At 50.7% G+C, this 17,537-nt stretch overlaps 6 protein-coding genes across 6 annotated transcripts; 3 read left to right on the top strand and 3 right to left on the bottom strand.

Annotated features, from left to right (window-relative positions):
• Window positions 1-889: 889 nt before the first annotated feature.
• On the top strand, window positions 890-2,806 carry H257_15590 (hypothetical protein; the record flags this gene model as incomplete). Its single annotated transcript, XM_009843751.1, has 4 exons — window positions 890-1,520; window positions 1,574-1,985; window positions 2,035-2,308; window positions 2,439-2,806. The coding sequence occupies 4 exons, from the start codon at window positions 890-892 to the stop codon at window positions 2,691-2,693; spliced, it is 1,572 nt and encodes a 523-aa protein (XP_009842053.1). The 3' UTR covers window positions 2,694-2,806.
• Window positions 2,807-2,984: 178 nt separating this feature from the next.
• On the bottom strand, window positions 2,985-5,389 carry H257_15589 (CMGC/CDKL protein kinase). Its single transcript, XM_009843750.1, has 9 exons — window positions 5,302-5,389; window positions 5,118-5,247; window positions 4,995-5,060; window positions 4,443-4,925; window positions 3,816-4,225; window positions 3,680-3,729; window positions 3,513-3,626; window positions 3,395-3,450; window positions 2,985-3,323 (listed from the first exon to the last, which is right to left on the bottom strand). Exons 1-9 carry the CDS (start codon window positions 5,337-5,339, stop codon window positions 3,063-3,065), a joined length of 1,608 nt encoding a protein of 535 aa, XP_009842052.1. The 5' UTR covers window positions 5,340-5,389; the 3' UTR covers window positions 2,985-3,062.
• Window positions 5,390-5,874: 485 nt separating this feature from the next.
• On the top strand, window positions 5,875-10,581 carry H257_15588 (hypothetical protein). The gene is made up of 11 exons (XM_009843749.1): window positions 5,875-6,115; window positions 6,167-6,242; window positions 6,294-6,437; window positions 6,491-6,727; window positions 6,797-7,114; window positions 7,167-7,343; window positions 7,405-8,559; window positions 8,720-8,965; window positions 9,028-9,852; window positions 9,942-10,010; window positions 10,090-10,581. The coding sequence occupies exons 1-9, from the start codon at window positions 5,985-5,987 to the stop codon at window positions 9,199-9,201; spliced, it is 2,658 nt and encodes an 885-aa protein (XP_009842051.1). The 5' UTR covers window positions 5,875-5,984; the 3' UTR covers window positions 9,202-9,852; window positions 9,942-10,010; window positions 10,090-10,581.
• Window positions 10,582-10,720: 139 nt separating this feature from the next.
• H257_15587 (hypothetical protein) lies at window positions 10,721-13,294 on the top strand (the record flags this gene model as incomplete). Its single annotated transcript, XM_009843748.1, has 9 exons — window positions 10,721-10,781; window positions 10,851-10,921; window positions 10,974-11,178; window positions 11,222-11,304; window positions 11,356-11,595; window positions 11,650-11,825; window positions 12,045-12,269; window positions 12,779-12,905; window positions 12,974-13,294. Coding segments are annotated over 9 exons (1,456 nt in total), but the record flags the coding sequence as incomplete, so codon positions are not given.
• A 412-nt stretch (window positions 13,295-13,706) lies between these two features.
• H257_15586 (hypothetical protein) lies at window positions 13,707-16,800 on the bottom strand. Its single transcript, XM_009843747.1, has 6 exons — window positions 16,687-16,800; window positions 16,563-16,634; window positions 16,039-16,511; window positions 14,812-15,627; window positions 14,038-14,259; window positions 13,707-13,985 (listed from the first exon to the last, which is right to left on the bottom strand). Exons 1-6 carry the CDS (start codon window positions 16,744-16,746, stop codon window positions 13,823-13,825), a joined length of 1,806 nt encoding a protein of 601 aa, XP_009842049.1. The 5' UTR covers window positions 16,747-16,800; the 3' UTR covers window positions 13,707-13,822.
• A 468-nt stretch (window positions 16,801-17,268) lies between these two features.
• On the bottom strand, window positions 17,269-17,505 carry H257_15585 (hypothetical protein; the record flags this gene model as incomplete). The annotated part of the gene is made up of 1 exon (XM_009843746.1): window positions 17,269-17,505. The coding sequence occupies one exon, from the start codon at window positions 17,503-17,505 to the stop codon at window positions 17,269-17,271; it is 237 nt and encodes a 78-aa protein (XP_009842048.1).
• Between the last annotated feature and the right edge of the window lie 32 nt (window positions 17,506-17,537).

Raw genomic sequence — 17,537 nt, 5'->3', positions numbered from 1 at the left:
TCCAACGCACGGCCAAATAGGTACCATAACAAGCACAACAGAGCGGCATCCTGGTAGTCGGTAGCGTTCTTTGCGGTTGAGTACTGGTAGACCATGAGAGTACGGAGGTGGTCCTTAGTGCACGCTGGGGCCTTCTTGATAAACCCGCCCGAGTTGCGTTTCATGCAGTACCGGTCGAGGGTTGAGCCCATTTTCAACAGCTTGGCGGAGACGGCGGCGCTAAGTTGGTAGAGTTCAATCAGCCAGAACTTGACGTGGCGGTAGTACGACATCACTGTGTTCCGAGCGAACTGTTTCCCACCCTTGGTGTCGAGGAATGCCAAGTACGACCCAAACTTGTCAAGCACACGTTCAATGGCAACGCCAGTAGGGTCAAGAGCAAATTGTGCATGAATGTATTCCATTGTTACATTCTCTTCTGTGACAAAGCGCGTAAACGACTTGATCGCTGTAGCCTTCGCCTTGGTCGTGTTGGCAGGCACAAGATCTTGGATCCCCATGCAGAATGATATGCCAAAGTGATTGCTACCAATTGTCCGAACACAATATTATATGCAGGAAAATATGTGTTAATGCTAGCGTTTGTATTGCACATATTCATATTTTGTGATCCATTCGGACAAAATCTGTCCGAACTGGTCCGATCTTGTCCTAGCAATTATGTATACATCCATTGGCTGAAATGTTCTCGAAAAACAACATAATGCAAGTATAATTGGCTGGTAATCATGTCCCCGGGTCGGATTGGTTATAATTCCGGATACAATGCACAAGTATGTCCGCAAAGTGATCATATTCACCCATATAATTACCCCATAACGTTGTGTAACGTTTCTGTACAGTTGAAGTGTCCTTTCGTATCCGGATCCGATAAATTGGATCTTGAACCATGAGCAAGCGAGCCCAAGCGCCATCGCCCACTCCTACGTCGAATGCACCAACGCCGTCGGCATCGACGTCGTCGTTAGCGTCCAATCCGGAGGAAGCGGCCGAAAAGGAGCTCATTGAGGAGTATTTGTCACTGCATGGTATCGAGAACGCCCTCAACGTCTTCCTGAACCAAGTGGTGCGCGACCGACCGGCAGACCCGTACTTGGTGCTTGGTGGATTGCTGCAACATCGAGCGACGTCGAGCAAAGGGATTTTCGCCGTCTCGGCAAGGGAAATCTTTGATGCAAACGGACTGCCCACCCTGCTAGCGATAGTGCACACGTCGAAAGGTCGATTTGAGGGCAGCACATCCAGTCACACCGCTGCTATCTACGACACGGACGACGCAACGCGATGCCGCGGCAAAGGCGTTCGATCAAGAGACTTGACGTTGTACGTCCAGCATCTGCTCGAAGGCGTGGATCCGTGCGAGCAAACATCTTGTGACGAAAAGATCGCGTCCATGGAGGACAAGCTCGGGCGGCAAGCGTGCCTCGCGCTGTCGATCGCGATCTGTAAAGCTGGTGCGGCCCACAAAGACGTCCCGCTCTTTGAACACATTGCGTCCCTCGCGGATGTTCCCATTGAGAGTACGTACTTTGAAAAAACAAGCAGATCTCGACGTTCGTCCATGGTTTGGTAGACGCGTGCGTTCCCGTGCCCATCTTCAGCGTCGTGCAAGGCGGCGTCCACGCCTCCAACAAACTCTTCTTGCAAGAAATCACAGTCATGCCCATCGGTTGCGCTTCGTTCCAAGACGCGCTGCGATGGGGCGCGGAGCTCCACTTGGCCCTCCGCCACCTCCTGGATGCCAAGGGGGTCGGCCATGCCAACCGCGGAGCACTTGGCGGGTTCGCTCCTCTTGTTAACTCGACCGAAGAAGCGATCGTGCTTGTCAAAGACGCCATCGCCAAACTCAAGGACGCGGAGCCCGGCATCGAATTTGGCCTAGGGGTGCACGTGGCGGCCCACGCCTTTGCCACCGTCAGCGATGGCGAAGCAGTGTACAATTTGGACAAGTGGGTCGTGGGGTCCAAAGGTCTCAACAAAGCCGGGTACGACAACTCCGACATGGATGTCTAGATACGATGCGTTCTCTTGTAGGGACGAAGTCGTGGATCTTCTTCGAGAATGGTGCCGCGTGCATCAAGTCATGACGATCGTCGATCCCGTCGATATTGTCGACATCAAAGTGGCCAGCGCGTTGAACCGCAGCGAAAACGAAGTGTTGCCAGACGCTGCAACGCCACCGGGCGGAGTCGGCGGTGATCCGTCCGTCAAGGTCCAAGTGGTGGGCCACGCATTTCTCCAGCACACCAAGTTGGAAACTTTACATGAAGAGCGCGCGTGCAACACCATTCTTCTGCATGTGTCCCAGGTACGTCACAAGCACACAAATGCTCACTTGTGGGAATGCCAAGCAACGCCTAGTTGTTGTGTGTAACGATATGGTTGGCCCGTCAACGATATAAAGCTATGGAGAGTTTAACTGTAATGTTGGCCTCTAGTTCGGCACAGTCACCGCCGCCATGCAAGCTGTGGTACAAGCTCGGGTGTTGGGACTGTCGATTATTGTCGGGTGCGACGCGGGCACGCTGGACGATGTGTTTCCTGTGGATTTTGCCGTGGGAATTGGATGTGGCCAGGTCAAGATGGGCGGTCTCCTCTCGGCGGAAGGCGTCAGTCGATACAATCGGTTTGCAGGCATCGCAGCCGACGACCCGCGAGCGCCGCCGTACACTGGCGCAACGTTTCGGCGATAAAGTCGTGACAGTTAATCCGATCGACTTGTATTCGTCGATTCATAACCCCTCGATGGCCCCATCCACTGTTAATTCCATCGATTTTCCATGACTATTAACTGTAACTAAATGGCCTCTTTTGCCATGTATTTTTACTTCTTCCTATGACTATTCTATCTTGAGATTGATACGTCACGCAGGTACCGAGCTTGTTCCAAGCCAGGTGAACGTTACCATCAACCCATCGTTTACTCGTGGAGAATACAATGCCCACCAAAGCTCGCATTTGGCACCGTCGTGGTTATTCCAACGCGTACTACAGTCGTGGGAAGATAATTTGTCGTTGATGGCGCTGTATATTTTCACCCGGTAACATTTACATACTGGTCGTCAATACGCCCGATCTCGTCTGGAATTGGCCTGCGATGTTCTCGGTGGCGTGGCTAGGGGCTTTTTATCCAGAGGGGGGGCTAGCATTCGCTTGGGGGATGGGGGGACTGTGCATTTTCGAAGTGGTTTCGTGGTCGCGTTTGTGGACGTATTGCCACCACGGCTGCCATGGGACGTCAGCGACATGCGCGTGGCCATGTGATGGTCAATCAATTTCGCGTTTTCATCGGAAATCACCACGTCCTGTTGCTGTTGATCGACCTGTTACATCCATTGAATGATTCTCGTTGCCCATTTGAATATGATGGTTGGATTGTGTATGTGTGTCGTACAGGTTTCATGGGGGGTTTGAGTCGACGCGATGACGTCGGGAGTGGCAAGTGCTCTTCTACGCCGTCGCAGATATACCAAAAGTGACTCAATCGTACTAATATATATAGAGGAGTGTACCGTTATTGGACGGACTGTCCCCAAACGGCGACGAGATACATAGATTCGGAAGAAATCGCTGCCCTCCGTTGCTCGGTGCAAACAAGTTGCCCTTACCACCACTGCTCTTGTCGCCTGCATTCGAATTGTGAGCTCAGCCGTCAGTAGACGAGGACGCCTATCTGTACCATGATGATGATGTTTCTTGGGTGTGTCGGGGGTCGTCGTTGTGCTGTACCTACGAAATGCATAACGGTGTTGAGATGCGTTTTTTTCACAACAATGCAGCGTCGAGATTCCACGAGTTGGTCGATTTGGACGTACTGTTGTTGCTGTTTCGACGATTTGGCCGTGGTTGCCATCGCAATGCCGTTGTGGGGGCTGTGTTTATTCGGTGCTGGGGCGTATTCATTCGAAACTGATGATGTGGAGGTTGGAGGGGGTTTCCCGGGCGTGGGCTGGGGTTGCATCGGCGGTCGAGACAACGGCGTCGGTTTCTTTTGTCGCCTTGTGGGCTTAACCATGTTGTCCACGATATCCTTGGCGATGCATTCGCGCAGCTGTAGGTCAAACTCGTCGGCGCCATCGGCAATCAGTGGATGCTGGAGCAGCTCGGCGCACGTCCATCTGTCCAACGGCTCATCCTGCACTGTTTGTTTGAGAAAGTCGATCGCGACCTTGTCAAATTGCGGAAACCGATCTTCCAGCGTTTCCACGTCCGACACTTCGGGCAACTACACAATGTTATACAAGTACGTACATATATATATCACACACGTGCCAAAAATGATATATATATCACATCTGACAGACTGATATATAGATATGATATATATGACGCATATGAAAAAATGATATATATCACATATAGCAGACTGATACATATATATATATATCTCGTTTGTTGTTTCTAGAGGAACGATGATGCGTTTTCTAAAGTGTAACCCATACCTTGACGCCAACGTACAACGAGTTTTTCCGAAACAGCTCTTGTTGCCGCGATGTAATTCGACCCAAGCACTTGATGATGTGGTAGAGTTGATCAATGTCTGAGTCCCCTGGGAAGAGGGGCAGCCCGGTCGTGATCTCGGCAAACATGCACCCCACGGCCCAAATGTCCACTGCCTTGCCGTACGAGACGTCCCCCACGAGCAGCTCCGGGGCCCGGTACCACCTTGTGGACACGTAGTCGGTGTACTTGGCCCCCGCGGCCGCCAGTGTCCGGGCGAAACCAAAGTCGCACAGCTTTAGCACGCCATTCTTGGACACGAGGAGGTTTTCCGGCTTGATGTCTCGGTGGATGATGTTGTTTTGGTGGCAGAATTGAATCGCGCGGACGAGTTGCCACATGAGGCTGCGGATCACGGTTGGGTCGAGACCTTCGGGGTTCTTTTCGATCTCCTCGAGGATCGTCTTCTCCACGTACTCAAATACCTAGCAACCAACAAACGATGATGTGGTTCTGGTCGAAACACATCGAGTATGGCGAATGCAAAAACGTACGAGGTATAGCTTGCCCTTGCGTCGAAACACTTCGATCAAACTGACAATGTTCTCGTGCTTGAGTTGCTACAAGAGTCTCGTTAGGCACGGGGTTTTGAAATAGATACAAGCAAAGCCACGTACTTTGAGGATTCGGATTTCGCGCATCGCCGTTTTCTTGACTTGTTCGTCTTCGTCAGACTCCTTGAACTTTTTGATGGCGACGATCTGGCCAGTCTCCTTGTGTCGACACTTGAGGACCACGCCGTATGTGCTACATTCACCCCCCCTTAGCACGACATTCCCTGGCACACGAGGTCCGCCCTACCCTTCGCCGATTGTGCCCAAATTCTCATAGTTTTCCATGTCTAGGTCAACGGAAGAAGCGTAGCAATCACGCGCCGACTACACGGCATGCAGCACACCGTATATAGTTTCACGCGCCCCTTCACGTCGCTCAAAATAGATGCGAAACCGCCCCCTTACCAAATTCCAAACTCCTAGCACACCTCGCTACATCATCCGTAAAACGCTATTACTACTACTGACTACTGACTGGAAAGTTCGCGCCACTGGCGTAGTGCCTACCGAGTACACGACGGCGCTTCGAGTACATGTAATTGCAATTGTTAGGATTGATACATGCTTGGAGCTGCCACGTTGACACGCAATGGTTTGGCTACATAACTCTGCATTGACCTAATGTTCAACTGGATGCCTGCACCTACAGCATTAATACAGACAGGGAGAGAAGGTTACTTCTCCGCTGTGTATCTGGCACTCAAGCCCATGCCCCTCCCTCCACCCGCTGCAATAGTACTATTTTTGGCCCAAGTCCAAGCGACCAGCAAACACCGCACCCACCCCCTACAGGGGTTTCGGCTAATTATAGGTCCCACCAGCCAGGCGGTTCAACGAAAACCCTTTCGCCAGTCGGTCGTGCATCTGTCCTCGTCGTCAGTTCCACCGCAGAACTTACATCCATTCGTCACCAGAGACCAACGCAGTAGTATGGTTGGGGACACTGCCAAGCCGGAGACGCGCACGGTGTTCGTGAACAACGACGTCGAGAACGAGCGACTGCGGATGCAGTTCAAGTACACCAACAACTGGGTCTCCACGTCCAAGTACACCACGTACAAGTATGCCATTCCAATTCGATGTTCAACAGACTCATCCGTGGTTGCTATTAGCTTTGTGCCCAAAACCATCCTCGAGTTCTTTCGAGTGGTGGCCAACGGGTACTTCCTGTGCATTTCATTGTTGCAGGTACGACTTTGGCTTAGGAGCTCGCGGCAATTGTAATCATGGGGGGGGTAGGTGCTCACGGACTGGTCGCCGACCAACCAGTACACAACAGCAGGGCCCCTGCTGATCGTCTTGATGGTGTCCATGATCAAACAAGCACTAGAAGACAAGAAGCGCCACGACGCTGACGGCATTCAAAACTGCCGCATCTGTCACGTACTACTTTCATGAGCTTAAGCATATTTGGCTCATACGTGGTGGTGATGTAGGTGTTGACTACAGACGGAACGATCCGCGACAAACAGTGGCAAAACGTCGAAGTGGGTGACATTTTGTTCTTGAAGGACAAGGACGAGATGCCTGCGGACGTGCTGATCTTGGCCACGTCGGAAGAAGAAGGGCGGTGCTTTGTGGAGACGTGCAACTTGGACGGGGAGACCAACTTGAAGCGCCGGACAGCGTGCGAACCCATCGCGAAACGCATTGGGTTCCGAGCGCTCAACGACGTACACAATCAAGAATTCATCCCTATATTAAGTCATCATCTCTCATTGTTGTTGCTCTTATTACTGTAGCCTGTGATCGACGAAGCCAAGCACAAGCAATCGTGTGTGGCGTTTCGAGGGTCGGTCGAATACGAGCAGCCGAACAACCGGTTGTACAATTTCACGGGGGTGGTTAAAGCGGAGGCGTTGGCGGATGCCACGCCCATCGGTCCGACCAACATCATCTTGCGGGGGTGTAGCATCCGCAGCTGTTCGTACATCTTTGGCGTCGTGCTGTTTGCAGGCAGAGAGTCAAAGCTCATGCAAAACGCGCGCGCGACGCCGTCGAAGCAGAGCAACGTGTACAAAGCAGTGAATCGGTGCATCATGCTGATCTTCCTCACGCAGGTACACCATAAAAAATCCATGGGACATCACTCACGATGATGCGGTTGCCTAGTTTACACTATGCGTGATCAGCACCGTGTCGTTCAACGCGTGGGTGCACCACGCGCTCAAGCTGCACTCGTGGTACCTTCCGTTCATTCGGGTCGAAGTGAGCGCGTTCTTTACGTTTTTGATCTTGTACAATAACTTGGTACCGATTTCGCTGTACGTGTCCCTGGACATGGTTAAGGTAATAACAGCCCCATTCCCCTTTCTGAAACGTATTCGGCAGCTAACCGAGTAATGAATAGGTCGCACAAGCGAAGAACATTTCGACCGACCCAGAAATGTGCCACGAAGGTTTTTACGCGATCGCGCGCACGTCCGACTTGAACGAAGACTTGGGGCAGATCGAGTACATTTTCAGCGACAAGACTGGCACATTGACGCAAAACATCATGGAGTTCCGCAAGTGCTCCATCGGCGGCGTCATCTATGGCTACGGGTCGACGGAAATCGCCAAAGCCGTGGCGAGTTTGGCCAAACAAAACCAACCGCCCACAGAATCGACCATAGCGTCGGCGGTGGAAAACGGTCCTGGTCCGGTCGCCGACTTGAAGGACGCGCAGATCTTCCTCGACAAAACTATTCACTTTGACGACCCCCGGCTGATCGCCGAAGCCGCCACGTCATCCTCTGTTAACGGTGGCCGCATCCGCGAATTCCTCACGCTGTTGGCTGTGTGCCACACGGTGATCCCAGAGACCAACGCCACGACCGGCGTCACAACGTACCGGGCGTCGTCGCCGGACGAAGAAGCCCTGGTGAAGGCGGCACGATGCCTCGGGTACAAGCTCGTGACCCCGGCGCCGTTTGTCGAGGTGGAAGTCACCCACCAGGGGGCAGTACCAACGATCGCCGGGTACGCGATTTTGAACGTGAACGAGTTCAATTCCACAAGGAAGCGCATGAGTGTGGTTGTGTCAGCCCCCAACGGCCGCATTGTCGTGTACTGCAAGGGCGCGGACAACGTGATTCTCCCCCGATGCGCCCCCACGGCTAACGACGGCGACCTGGACGAACATTTGAAGGCGTTTGCGTCTGAGGGCCTGCGCACGCTCGTGCTGGCCAAGCGCGACATGACCAAAGCCGACTACGAAGCATGGAACAAAGTGTACCAGGCAGCGGCGACGTCGTTGACTAATCGGGCCAACCTCTTGGACGCGGCCGCGGAAGCGCTCGAAGTGAACATGGATATTGTCGGTGCCACGGCCATCGAAGACAAGTTGCAAGTGGGGGTGCCCAACACTATTCACAGCCTCGCGCAAGCAGGGATCAAGATCTGGGTGCTCACTGGAGACAAGGAAGAGACCGCCGTGAACATTGGCCACGCGTGCCGCCTCTTAAACGACGGCATGCAGCTGCTGTATGTGAACCGCGAAGACATGACAGGGCTCATGGAACAGGTACTGAGTGACGCTTGCTTGATGCCTAAACATATGCAATGGTGTATGATAAACGCTTCGCCTTACACGACTGCGTGTGTGTATGTTGTGTTGAAGTTGAGATGGCAGACGCTAGTCAAAGTTATCAAGTGAAACAAGGTCACTCATGTTCATGTTGTAGCTCGAGTATTTATACAACATGGAGTCCATCCAAAAGCACTACAAGAGCCGCACAGTGGCTGAAAACATTGGCATCGTATGTGATGGCAAGTCGCTCGTGCACTTTTTCCCGTCCAAGTCCTTGTCCGCCGACGAAAAGGTCGTGGCGAAGGAACTTCGTCGCAAACTGCTCGTTGTCGCCAGCGTGTGCAAAGCCATGGTGGCGTGTCGCGTATCGCCTGCCCAAAAAGCCGACATTGTCAATTTGGTACGACCAACGTCATCACCATGCGTTTTTAGTTTGGCCTTAACGGATTTATTCCTTGTCAGGTTCGATACAATTCCCGCAACAAGCCGATTACGTTGGCCATTGGCGACGGCGCGAACGACGTCAACATGATCCAGTCGGCACATGTGGGCATTGGCATTTGTGGCCAGGAAGGCGTGCAAGCTGTGAACGCCAGCGACTACGCCATCGCTCAATTCCGGTACGAATACGCTTGATTCTTTGATTGATCATGATGAACGATGACGATGAGTTGACGATGGCGGTAGGTTCCTTCAACGGCTGCTGTTGGTGCACGGCCGGTCCAACTACAAACGCATTGCCAAAGTCATCTTGTACTCGTTCTACAAGAACATGTCGCTCGTGATCGTGCTGTTCTTCTACAACTTTTACAACGGGCAGAGTGGCACGTCGCTATTTGAGAGCTTTGTGATGGCGGGGTGGAACTTTTTCCTGGCGCTGCCGATCATTGCGATCGGCATCTTTGACGAAGACGTGAGCCCGGAGCAAGCGATGGCATTCCCGGCTTTGTACAAGACTGGCCAGCGCAACGACGACCTGAACGTGTATCGGTTCTGCTTGTGGATTGGCAACGCCATCTTTCACGCATGCGTGAGCTTTTGGCTGCCGATTTACATCGTCGCAGGGTACCCAACCGAAGCGTTCCACTTGCAAGGCACGACCATCTACACGGGCCTGCTCATGACCATGAACTGCAAAGTGATCATGGAAACGATGTCGTGGACGATGTACAGCCACGGGTTTATTGTGTTTTCGCTCTTGCTTTTCTTCTTCTTCCTCGGTGTATACCCCCTGTTTACGTTTCTGAGCTGGGACATGGTTGGCATCACCCCCGTCCTACTTTCGTCGTACGTACAAACTCCCTTCCGACACTTTGCACTCATATCTTGATGCATATACGTCATTATATCATTCGGCATGACAATATACACTATAGGGGCATCTATTGGGCTGTGTTCTTCCTTGTGCCCGTGGCCAACTTCCTCGTCGACTTGCCGTTGAAATTGTACGACCACCCCCCCCTCTTCCAAATGGCCACGAAATAACAACGACCATTTTGCAACATGTTTGTATGTGTGCGATAGCTGGATGAAGTTTTACTGCCCCACGGACGCAGACATTTTGCGCGAGCGGTATGTGCTTAAGCGACTACGAGCCAAAGTATCGTGTGGTGTATCCGAAGCGGCCAAGACGCAAGGGATGCACGAGCCGGTCGACGACCGCAGAGGGTCTGTGGGGCGAACGCCGGACCAACTCATCGCGGACAAGAAGGCCGGGGTGCGCAACTTGACTGACGTCATGTACACCGGGTTTGCATACACGTCGGCCGAGTCCGTCGGTCGCGGCTTGGGCGCACGTGACATTGCGTCTCTGCGCGTGGATCAGTTCCAGCAGACGGGAAAGACGGATGTCATTACAGAGATGCGGCTACACAGCGCCGGCCATTTTGTGCCGCCACCGGGGGTCATAGCAGACGAGTCGGATGGGGAGTGAGCGCAAGACATTTCCACGCCGTGATATGCCTATTTATTCGAGTGACGACCCCTTAGATATGCTTCATAATAATAACTACTCCGTACTATTCATATACTCATGTTTCAACCAAGAATTTTATACTCCGGACATTAATGACTAATTTGAGCGACACACTATTTCAATTGACGGTATATAGTGTAACGATAAAATGAATTAGTGTAGTACCAATAGACCGAGCAACATGAACAACAGCCAACAGCACGATGGAGGTCGACTGAGGTTGAACCCAATGGAGTTGAAGGTATGATGGTCATGCCTTGATGTGAAAGATATCCACCTTGGATGCATCTTCACATGCCCGGAATGATAGCGTCAGCGCATGGCGAAGCGATTGAAAGGTCAAGCACAAAGCACCACTGCGACATCCGTCAATCCATCAGCGTACCAAGTCTACGCATTGTCATACTAGATCATGGACATGTGGCACTACTAGTGCTATGGCATCTGCGCTTGACTCCACGGCCGCTCCGATGTCTTCTACTCCCGTGACCATTGATGTTGACCGCTGCATGGACCAAGCAGACGCATCCTCGTCGCGAAAGAAACTGCTCGACGCCAAACTCAGCACCGTTTACGCCAGCACGCGCATGGACCGACCAATGAAGCGCCGCATCGCCGGCTTTCCAACATCCTTCGCGGTACACATCCATCTCAATCCACACCCGTCACCGTCCTTTCTAGACCCACGACAGGCTACCATTGGATTGGACGTTAAAGAGCAAATTCGTCTGTCTCACTCCCTTCCGCTTCCCACCACGATCGACGTACGTGCCCCTTGATAAACATGCTGCTTGTGGTTAATATGGTCGTTCCAGTGGCGCGGCGGCAGCTACATCCTTCCACCGCTTTGTCCAGGCCTCGCCTTCCGCCGACGCGGCAACGGCCACCTCCACCATGTCTCCGTCCGAGGAATGGCAGACTGCTCTACATCAGTTCGTTCATCCGGCCTCTCCAGGCATGCCTCAAGATGCCGCCGTGGACGACGACTGGACCGCCCACCGCTTGCGAACATGGCAAGATGCATTCCGGCATCTCTATTATACCTTTCATCACAAGTACGAGTTATTTCCACGTTCGGGTCTTCGTATTCATCGTGTGTTTGTTGGAAGCCCCCACCATGATGCGTTTTACGTGGCCACCGCGCAAAGCGTCGTGTGCTTTTACCGCGCGACCACCGCGTCAACGACCATGAGTATGCGATCCTTGTTTACCAAGTTCCTCCCACATGACGACGCCACATCCCGAGCAACGACAAGCCCTACCAAACCCACGTCCGTGCGCCAACGTACGATTCGTTTTATTTTAAATAAATCTTTATTTTTTATATATATTCTTTTACTAGGTTTAGATATTCTTATTATTTGACAAATTATTTTATTATTATTATTATATTTATAATAAATATTTATAATATTTGGATTTTTTTTACAGAAAGTATAACTTTTAATTAGATCGTTTTGCTTGCTAGACCTTGAACGATTCATCATTACATGTGTCTGAATAGACATTTCAGTCGTGATATCTCACGCCACAACGACATTGAGGCGTGATTTGATGTCGGCGGGGGTGAACTTTCATGTCCCGTTCGCCCCCCAAGATGCCGCGACGACGGGGCGGCCGTCCGCCGTCGATGCCTTGCACACGTCCATCCGGGGACTCGACGCCCTCCTCGTCGTCCACGATCCGTGCAACGTGCACGGCATATACGACTTGCTGTTGAACCAGCCTGGTTGGTATCCGTATATCAACATGTGTCCTCTGTTTTTATCTTTTGACGTGTATATATATATATATATATATATATATATATATATCGGGGCTTTTATGCATATAACTTATTCGTAGCTATTGAAATTGGATTTCTCTGCGCCTATGTTTTTTCATAAATTCAGCTTGCTATATATATATATCATATACTGCGTATATGTTTGACAAGGGAGTGTACCTCTGACATTTCTCTTCTCAATTCATACTATATATGAAATTTTCGTGCATACAGTATATATATTATATACACAATATATTTGTTGGATACGTTCGACGTGTACCTACTCCATCCATCATATATATATATATCGGGCTTTCTATTCAGAACTTATTCTCAGCTATTGAAAATTGGATTTCTCTGCACCTATCTTTTTGATGAATTCAGCCTGATATATATTTCACATACTGTCACGAATATATCATATGTATATATGATATATTTGTGCATGATGGTGAATGACGGGATGTTAGGACTCCTCGCGGCGTCGACGGACGTGCCCTTGCTCTGCGCGCGCTTTCCCTTTCAACACGCGGGCATCGTGCCTCTGCAAGTCACCCCCTGCGGCAAAATGTCGGGGCGACCCACTCCGACCTACAAGTATGTACCTATCTATATATTGAAACATTGGCGATTCTGTCCAATCTATATAATCAAATCAACGATAGGCTCGAAGTGTCGGGATGTATTTTGCCTCGTACAGTGCACGACCTTGCCAACGCCGTCAGGGCCGCCGCGGCGACGGAATCTGACGCGTCTTTTCATGTCGTGCTCGAGCCATGGGCCAGTAGCACGCGACTCAACGTGTGTGGATGGGACATGGAAGTACCCTCGTCCTCATTTCAAGACGCCGACCGCCTCGATGCCATCAAGCGCCACATGCACGACATTCGGTACCATCACACAACCGGGTATCAAGTCGGCATTGAAAAGTAGAGACCTGTACAAATTGCAACTACTTATGATTCAAGTAATCACAGGCACAAACAACTACTAGTAGGCGGATTCCTTGTCGTTTCTACTAGTACTAAAGACTGTATTCGCACTACTACTGTGAAGTTAGTAGTACTAGTAACGTTATCAATAGTATTGTAACGTTTAATCGGTACGGATTTCCAGAATCGAATCACATTTGCTAATCTACTGTAATTTTGAGTGGATTTGATTGGCTCTTACAAAAGGACTGTATATTCAACCAATCAAAACTCCAGCGTGATTCAATATTGATTAGAAGGTTTGGAAGTTTATAGCGAATTCACAATACTTGGACTATAGTATTGGCTGTGATGAGCGTCATTGCATTTCGCCTTTATAAACACGCCCTTAATGCACGACTGCTAGCTATTCATAGGCTAATCTATCTAGATCGCTTTTCTAAATATATCGCGAAACACACAATCATCCGAAATACTACCAGTATCCATGGATATACTATATATCCATGCACGACTACTTTGTATTGGGGGAATATCAACGACAATCTGTGCAAAATCTACATCAACATTCGATTCGCCTTGTTAGTCGGTTTTGGGCTTGGCCGATTGGTCCAGAAACGCCGCCTTGGCCACCGTCACGACCGCCTTGAGCCGATCCGCCATCAAAGTGCCCGTGGCCAGTGTGACAATGCACATAAACGTGATGATCGCCCAGTACAAATGCGACAACGTGACACTCACGTGCCTACACACCCTCTGTCACACACACACCCTCTGTCACATATGTGTCCACGTACTTGCAATCGTAGACGGGAATATCGTAGCCAAAGTCTTCAAAACACAACAGATCTTGCACTACGCGCACTACAAACAGGACCAACGCCACCGTCGCCGGCACCAAGTAAAACTCAATGTTCTTGTACGGGTCTCGTTCAGCATTCACTTCAACGTAGCGCGCGTGCTCGGCGACAATCTCGTCGGCCAGCTGCTGGCGCACCTTGAGGATGGCCGAGTGGCGTCTATTCCCACCACGTTTTCCACGTCAAATGTGATATATTGTCCAATCGATTCGAAACTGTCGAATGTGTTAGGACAATCGATTCACGAACCGCCAGAGCCAATCAAATCACGCCATATCGAATTTCTGCCAATCCAAACACGTTTCACCCCTCGGCATGGGGCAAAACCATATATATACTTTCTCTGTTCCAGGTTACTGCCGACATTTACTTTGACACAGACAATCGAGCCCTCACTCAATTTGGGGGTGAATGATACTTTGGGAATTGCATGAATTTTCGCAAAAGATTGGTTTATAATCAGCGCTTAAAGCAATTGTAAGCCAATGAAATGTCATAAATGTTCGATAGAAATTGAAGAATTACAGCCAATGAAATGCAAATGTCGCCAACATGCGAATTTTGAAATGTCGGCAGTAACCTGGAACAGAGAAAGTATATACTAATCTTTGTGTGTACAAGATTAAATAGCATCATCCAATAGAGTCGAAACCTATTTGGCGAAAAGACTCTCTCAAGTCTAAATTTGGGTGCACAATAAGAGATACATACCCCATTTTCGCGCCCATGTCAAAGACCGTCATGCTGCCCAAGAGGCACAGCCGGTGGTGTTCCGTCAAGTGATGCGGTTGGACGTAGCTGCATCGGGGCCCCACCTTCTTTTGCATCTCCGCCTTGTACTTGGCCAAAGCGCGGTCTTTCATGTTGGCATTGTTGGCTTCCGCCGTCGCTTCCAGCAACGTCTTGGCTTCCGGGAAGATGGTCGCTTCTTTGAACAGCGCCGCGTACGATTTGATAAACACAAGCAGTTCGCGCGACGTGACCGCGACCCCATGGATAGTCTTGGGCTCGAGCGACTCGGGCCCAAACAACGTGTTCAAGTACGACGTCAGCAGCTCCAGGAACCGCCCGTCAATCTCGTCAATGCTGCCGTCGTACTCGAGGTCCGTCACAGCGTGCCCCGGATGCGACAGCAGTACGCATCGAATCGACGCAAAGCAAGAGTGGATCTGCTCGCGCGTGTCCGCCAGGTCCTGCTGCTTGCGGGTACTCAGCACCTCCGACGCATACGCCTTCATGTCGGCATGCTTGTCGGCGAGGGTGGCCGACCGCTTAAAGTCTTGCCAGTCGCGCACGAGAAAGTCCAAGTGTTGGAACGGCCGAATCACGGGAACGTCGTCGACGTGGTTGGTATCGTCAGTGGTGTCGGCCGTTCCGTCGTCGTCTTCAACGTCGGTCGCGTCCAGCTCGCTCAAGTCTTGGAGGTGCTTGTCCGAGATCACACGGGCAAACGACTCAATGCTCCGCATCGACGCTTGCTTCATCTGCTTGTTCTCGCTTTCGTCGATCGAACCTTGCAACGCCATGCTACATAAACCAACATTTTTAAACCCCATTTGTGCTCGAAATTTAAGTCAAATTGACATCATATCGACCAAAATGACACAAAATTGACTAAAATCAACTAAAATGACATAATATTGACTAAAATGACACAAAATCAACTAAAATGACACAAAATCGACCAAAATGACACAAAATCGACTAAATTGACAAAAAATCGACTCAAATGACACAAAATCGACCAAAATGATACAAAATCGACTCAAATGACACAAAATCGACTAAAATGACATAATATCGACTAAAATGACATAATATTGTCCCAAATTGGGGCGAAGTGTATGAAGCATCAAAAGTTGAGCATGTCAACATGGGAAGACATGTACATTTGAATAGGCCTGCATATTGGTTGTGGTCATAGATAATAGGACGTACCGGCCGTATTCAGTAAACAGCGCCAAGTGCTGGAGGTTGTCTTCTTGGACGCGCTTGTCGACATTGTATATTTGATATGAGCTGAACAACGTGCTCAGTCCAAAGATGCTCGCCGTGAGCATCTGCGACGTCTCCGAGTCGAACATGCCCTGCGTGTCGATCAAGAAGACTGCAATGTCTTCGCCCGTGGCGCTCTGACGGATGAATGGGTCGCTCCACATCCAAATGCCAGTCGTGTTACGCTTCCGACCGGCGCGCCATGAGAAACCAGTCTCCCCATTCGTGGCCTCAAAGTTCGAATTGCCTTCTAGTTGCGGCCCGCAGGCGAGCGCCCACTCGCGCGAAGTCACGTCCGGCGCCGGGTGCGACGACGTGTACTTGAGGTAGCGCAAAAACAAGTCCAAGACAAACGATTTACCCGTGCGGAATGCACCCACCACGGAAATGATGGCCACTTTCATGTCCGGGTCGATCTACATACATGCAGGTTGGTGCGACGTCATGGCGACTCTATGCGTGCGTACCTTGTGGAGGATCTCATCGATGGCTGCCTCGTCCAGCTCAAACTTGGTGCCATCGTCATTGATGCGCACAATCTACCACCCCGCGTCCTTTAGACCGTGATGTTGAGCTGCACATGATGCATACCTGCTTGGCTCCCGTGATCGCAGGGGCCTCCACTGGCGGAACTGCGGTGGCGTCCGTCATTTCTGTTGTGGGGAAAATGAACGAAGACGCTTGGGGATGATGTGTGAAGACTTTACTGTACAATTTTCATGTCAAGTCCCAAGTCCTAAAGGGGAATATCAAAACAAAGAGGTTTTTCGCCTGACGATTCGAAACCTCCCACGAAGGTACGGTGGGAATAAATTTGATATTTGAGCCAATAGATTATTTGTTTAGAAGTACTACCAGCCAATCCGATCATTTAGAGCATAGTATTGGATTTGACGTTTTCCAGTTAATCTGTCCGATGAATAGTGTAACCAGCCCGCCCTGCTACCAGTATGTACTAGCACGACATGAAGTGAGCAGCGCTTCATGTCAGTCTATGCAACAGTCGTTGAAGCATGCTTCCATGGGTAGCTCAAGCCAATGTACGATGTGACAAGCATGTTCAAATGTACCAAGTACTACTCTGTTCCACACAATCGTGACACGAGTTCACGCAGCAGCATTCCGGACACCACGCATACACACACAGTCATATTATGTTAGATCGGACAACTCCTACACGCTGGAGTCGGAAAACATGACGAAACCTGCATGCGAGAGCGCAAGCCCGACCGAGGTCAAGAAAATAGCGTCGATTTGCTTCTGTGGAAGCCGTCCACGCAAGCCAATCCGGAGCAACGGGATCATGGGGCCATACAACAGAGGTGCGTACATGTGGTAGTTGATTTCTCCCCGGGGCTTGGCTTCCACTTGAGGCGGTGGGGTCCATTCTCTGCGGTCACCTCGGGCCATGATGTGCCGACGACGAGTATTGAAATGTTGTC

Source organism: Aphanomyces astaci (assembly GCF_000520075.1).
Source record: "Aphanomyces astaci strain APO3 unplaced genomic scaffold supercont1.72, whole genome shotgun sequence".
Classification (NCBI taxonomy): domain Eukaryota; phylum Oomycota; class Saprolegniomycetes; order Saprolegniales; family Verrucalvaceae; genus Aphanomyces; species Aphanomyces astaci.
This window is presented reverse-complemented; position numbering and strand designations above follow the sequence as displayed.

Excerpts from the sequence above, each read along its gene's own strand:
- H257_15589 (XM_009843750.1), bottom strand. The coding sequence starts at position 5,339 with ATGGAAAACTATGAGAATTTGGGCACAATCGGCGAAGG. Across the intron at positions 5,248-5,301 it reads TTGGGCACAATCGGCGAAGG|CACATACGGCGTGGTCCTCA; the intron begins GTAGGGCGGACC and ends GGGTGAATGTAG. Across the intron at positions 3,627-3,679 it reads CAAGAAACATCATCATCATG|GCGACAAGAGCAGTGGTGGT; the intron begins GTACAGATAGGC and ends ATTCGAATGCAG.
- H257_15588 (XM_009843749.1), top strand. The coding sequence starts at position 5,985 with ATGGTTGGGGACACTGCCAAGCCGGAGACGCGCACGGTGTTCGTGAAC. Across the intron at positions 6,243-6,293 it reads TGTGCATTTCATTGTTGCAG|GTGCTCACGGACTGGTCGCC; the intron begins GTACGACTTTGG and ends TGGGGGGGGTAG. Across the intron at positions 8,966-9,027 it reads AAGCCGACATTGTCAATTTG|GTTCGATACAATTCCCGCAA; the intron begins GTACGACCAACG and ends ATTCCTTGTCAG.
- H257_15586 (XM_009843747.1), bottom strand. The coding sequence starts at position 16,746 with ATGACGGACGCCACCGCAGTTCCGCCAGTGGAGGCCCCTGCGATCACG. Across the intron at positions 16,635-16,686 it reads CGATCACGGGAGCCAAGCAG|ATTGTGCGCATCAATGACGA; the intron begins GTATGCATCATG and ends GCGGGGTGGTAG. Across the intron at positions 16,512-16,562 it reads TCGATGAGATCCTCCACAAG|ATCGACCCGGACATGAAAGT; the intron begins GTACGCACGCAT and ends GCATGTATGTAG.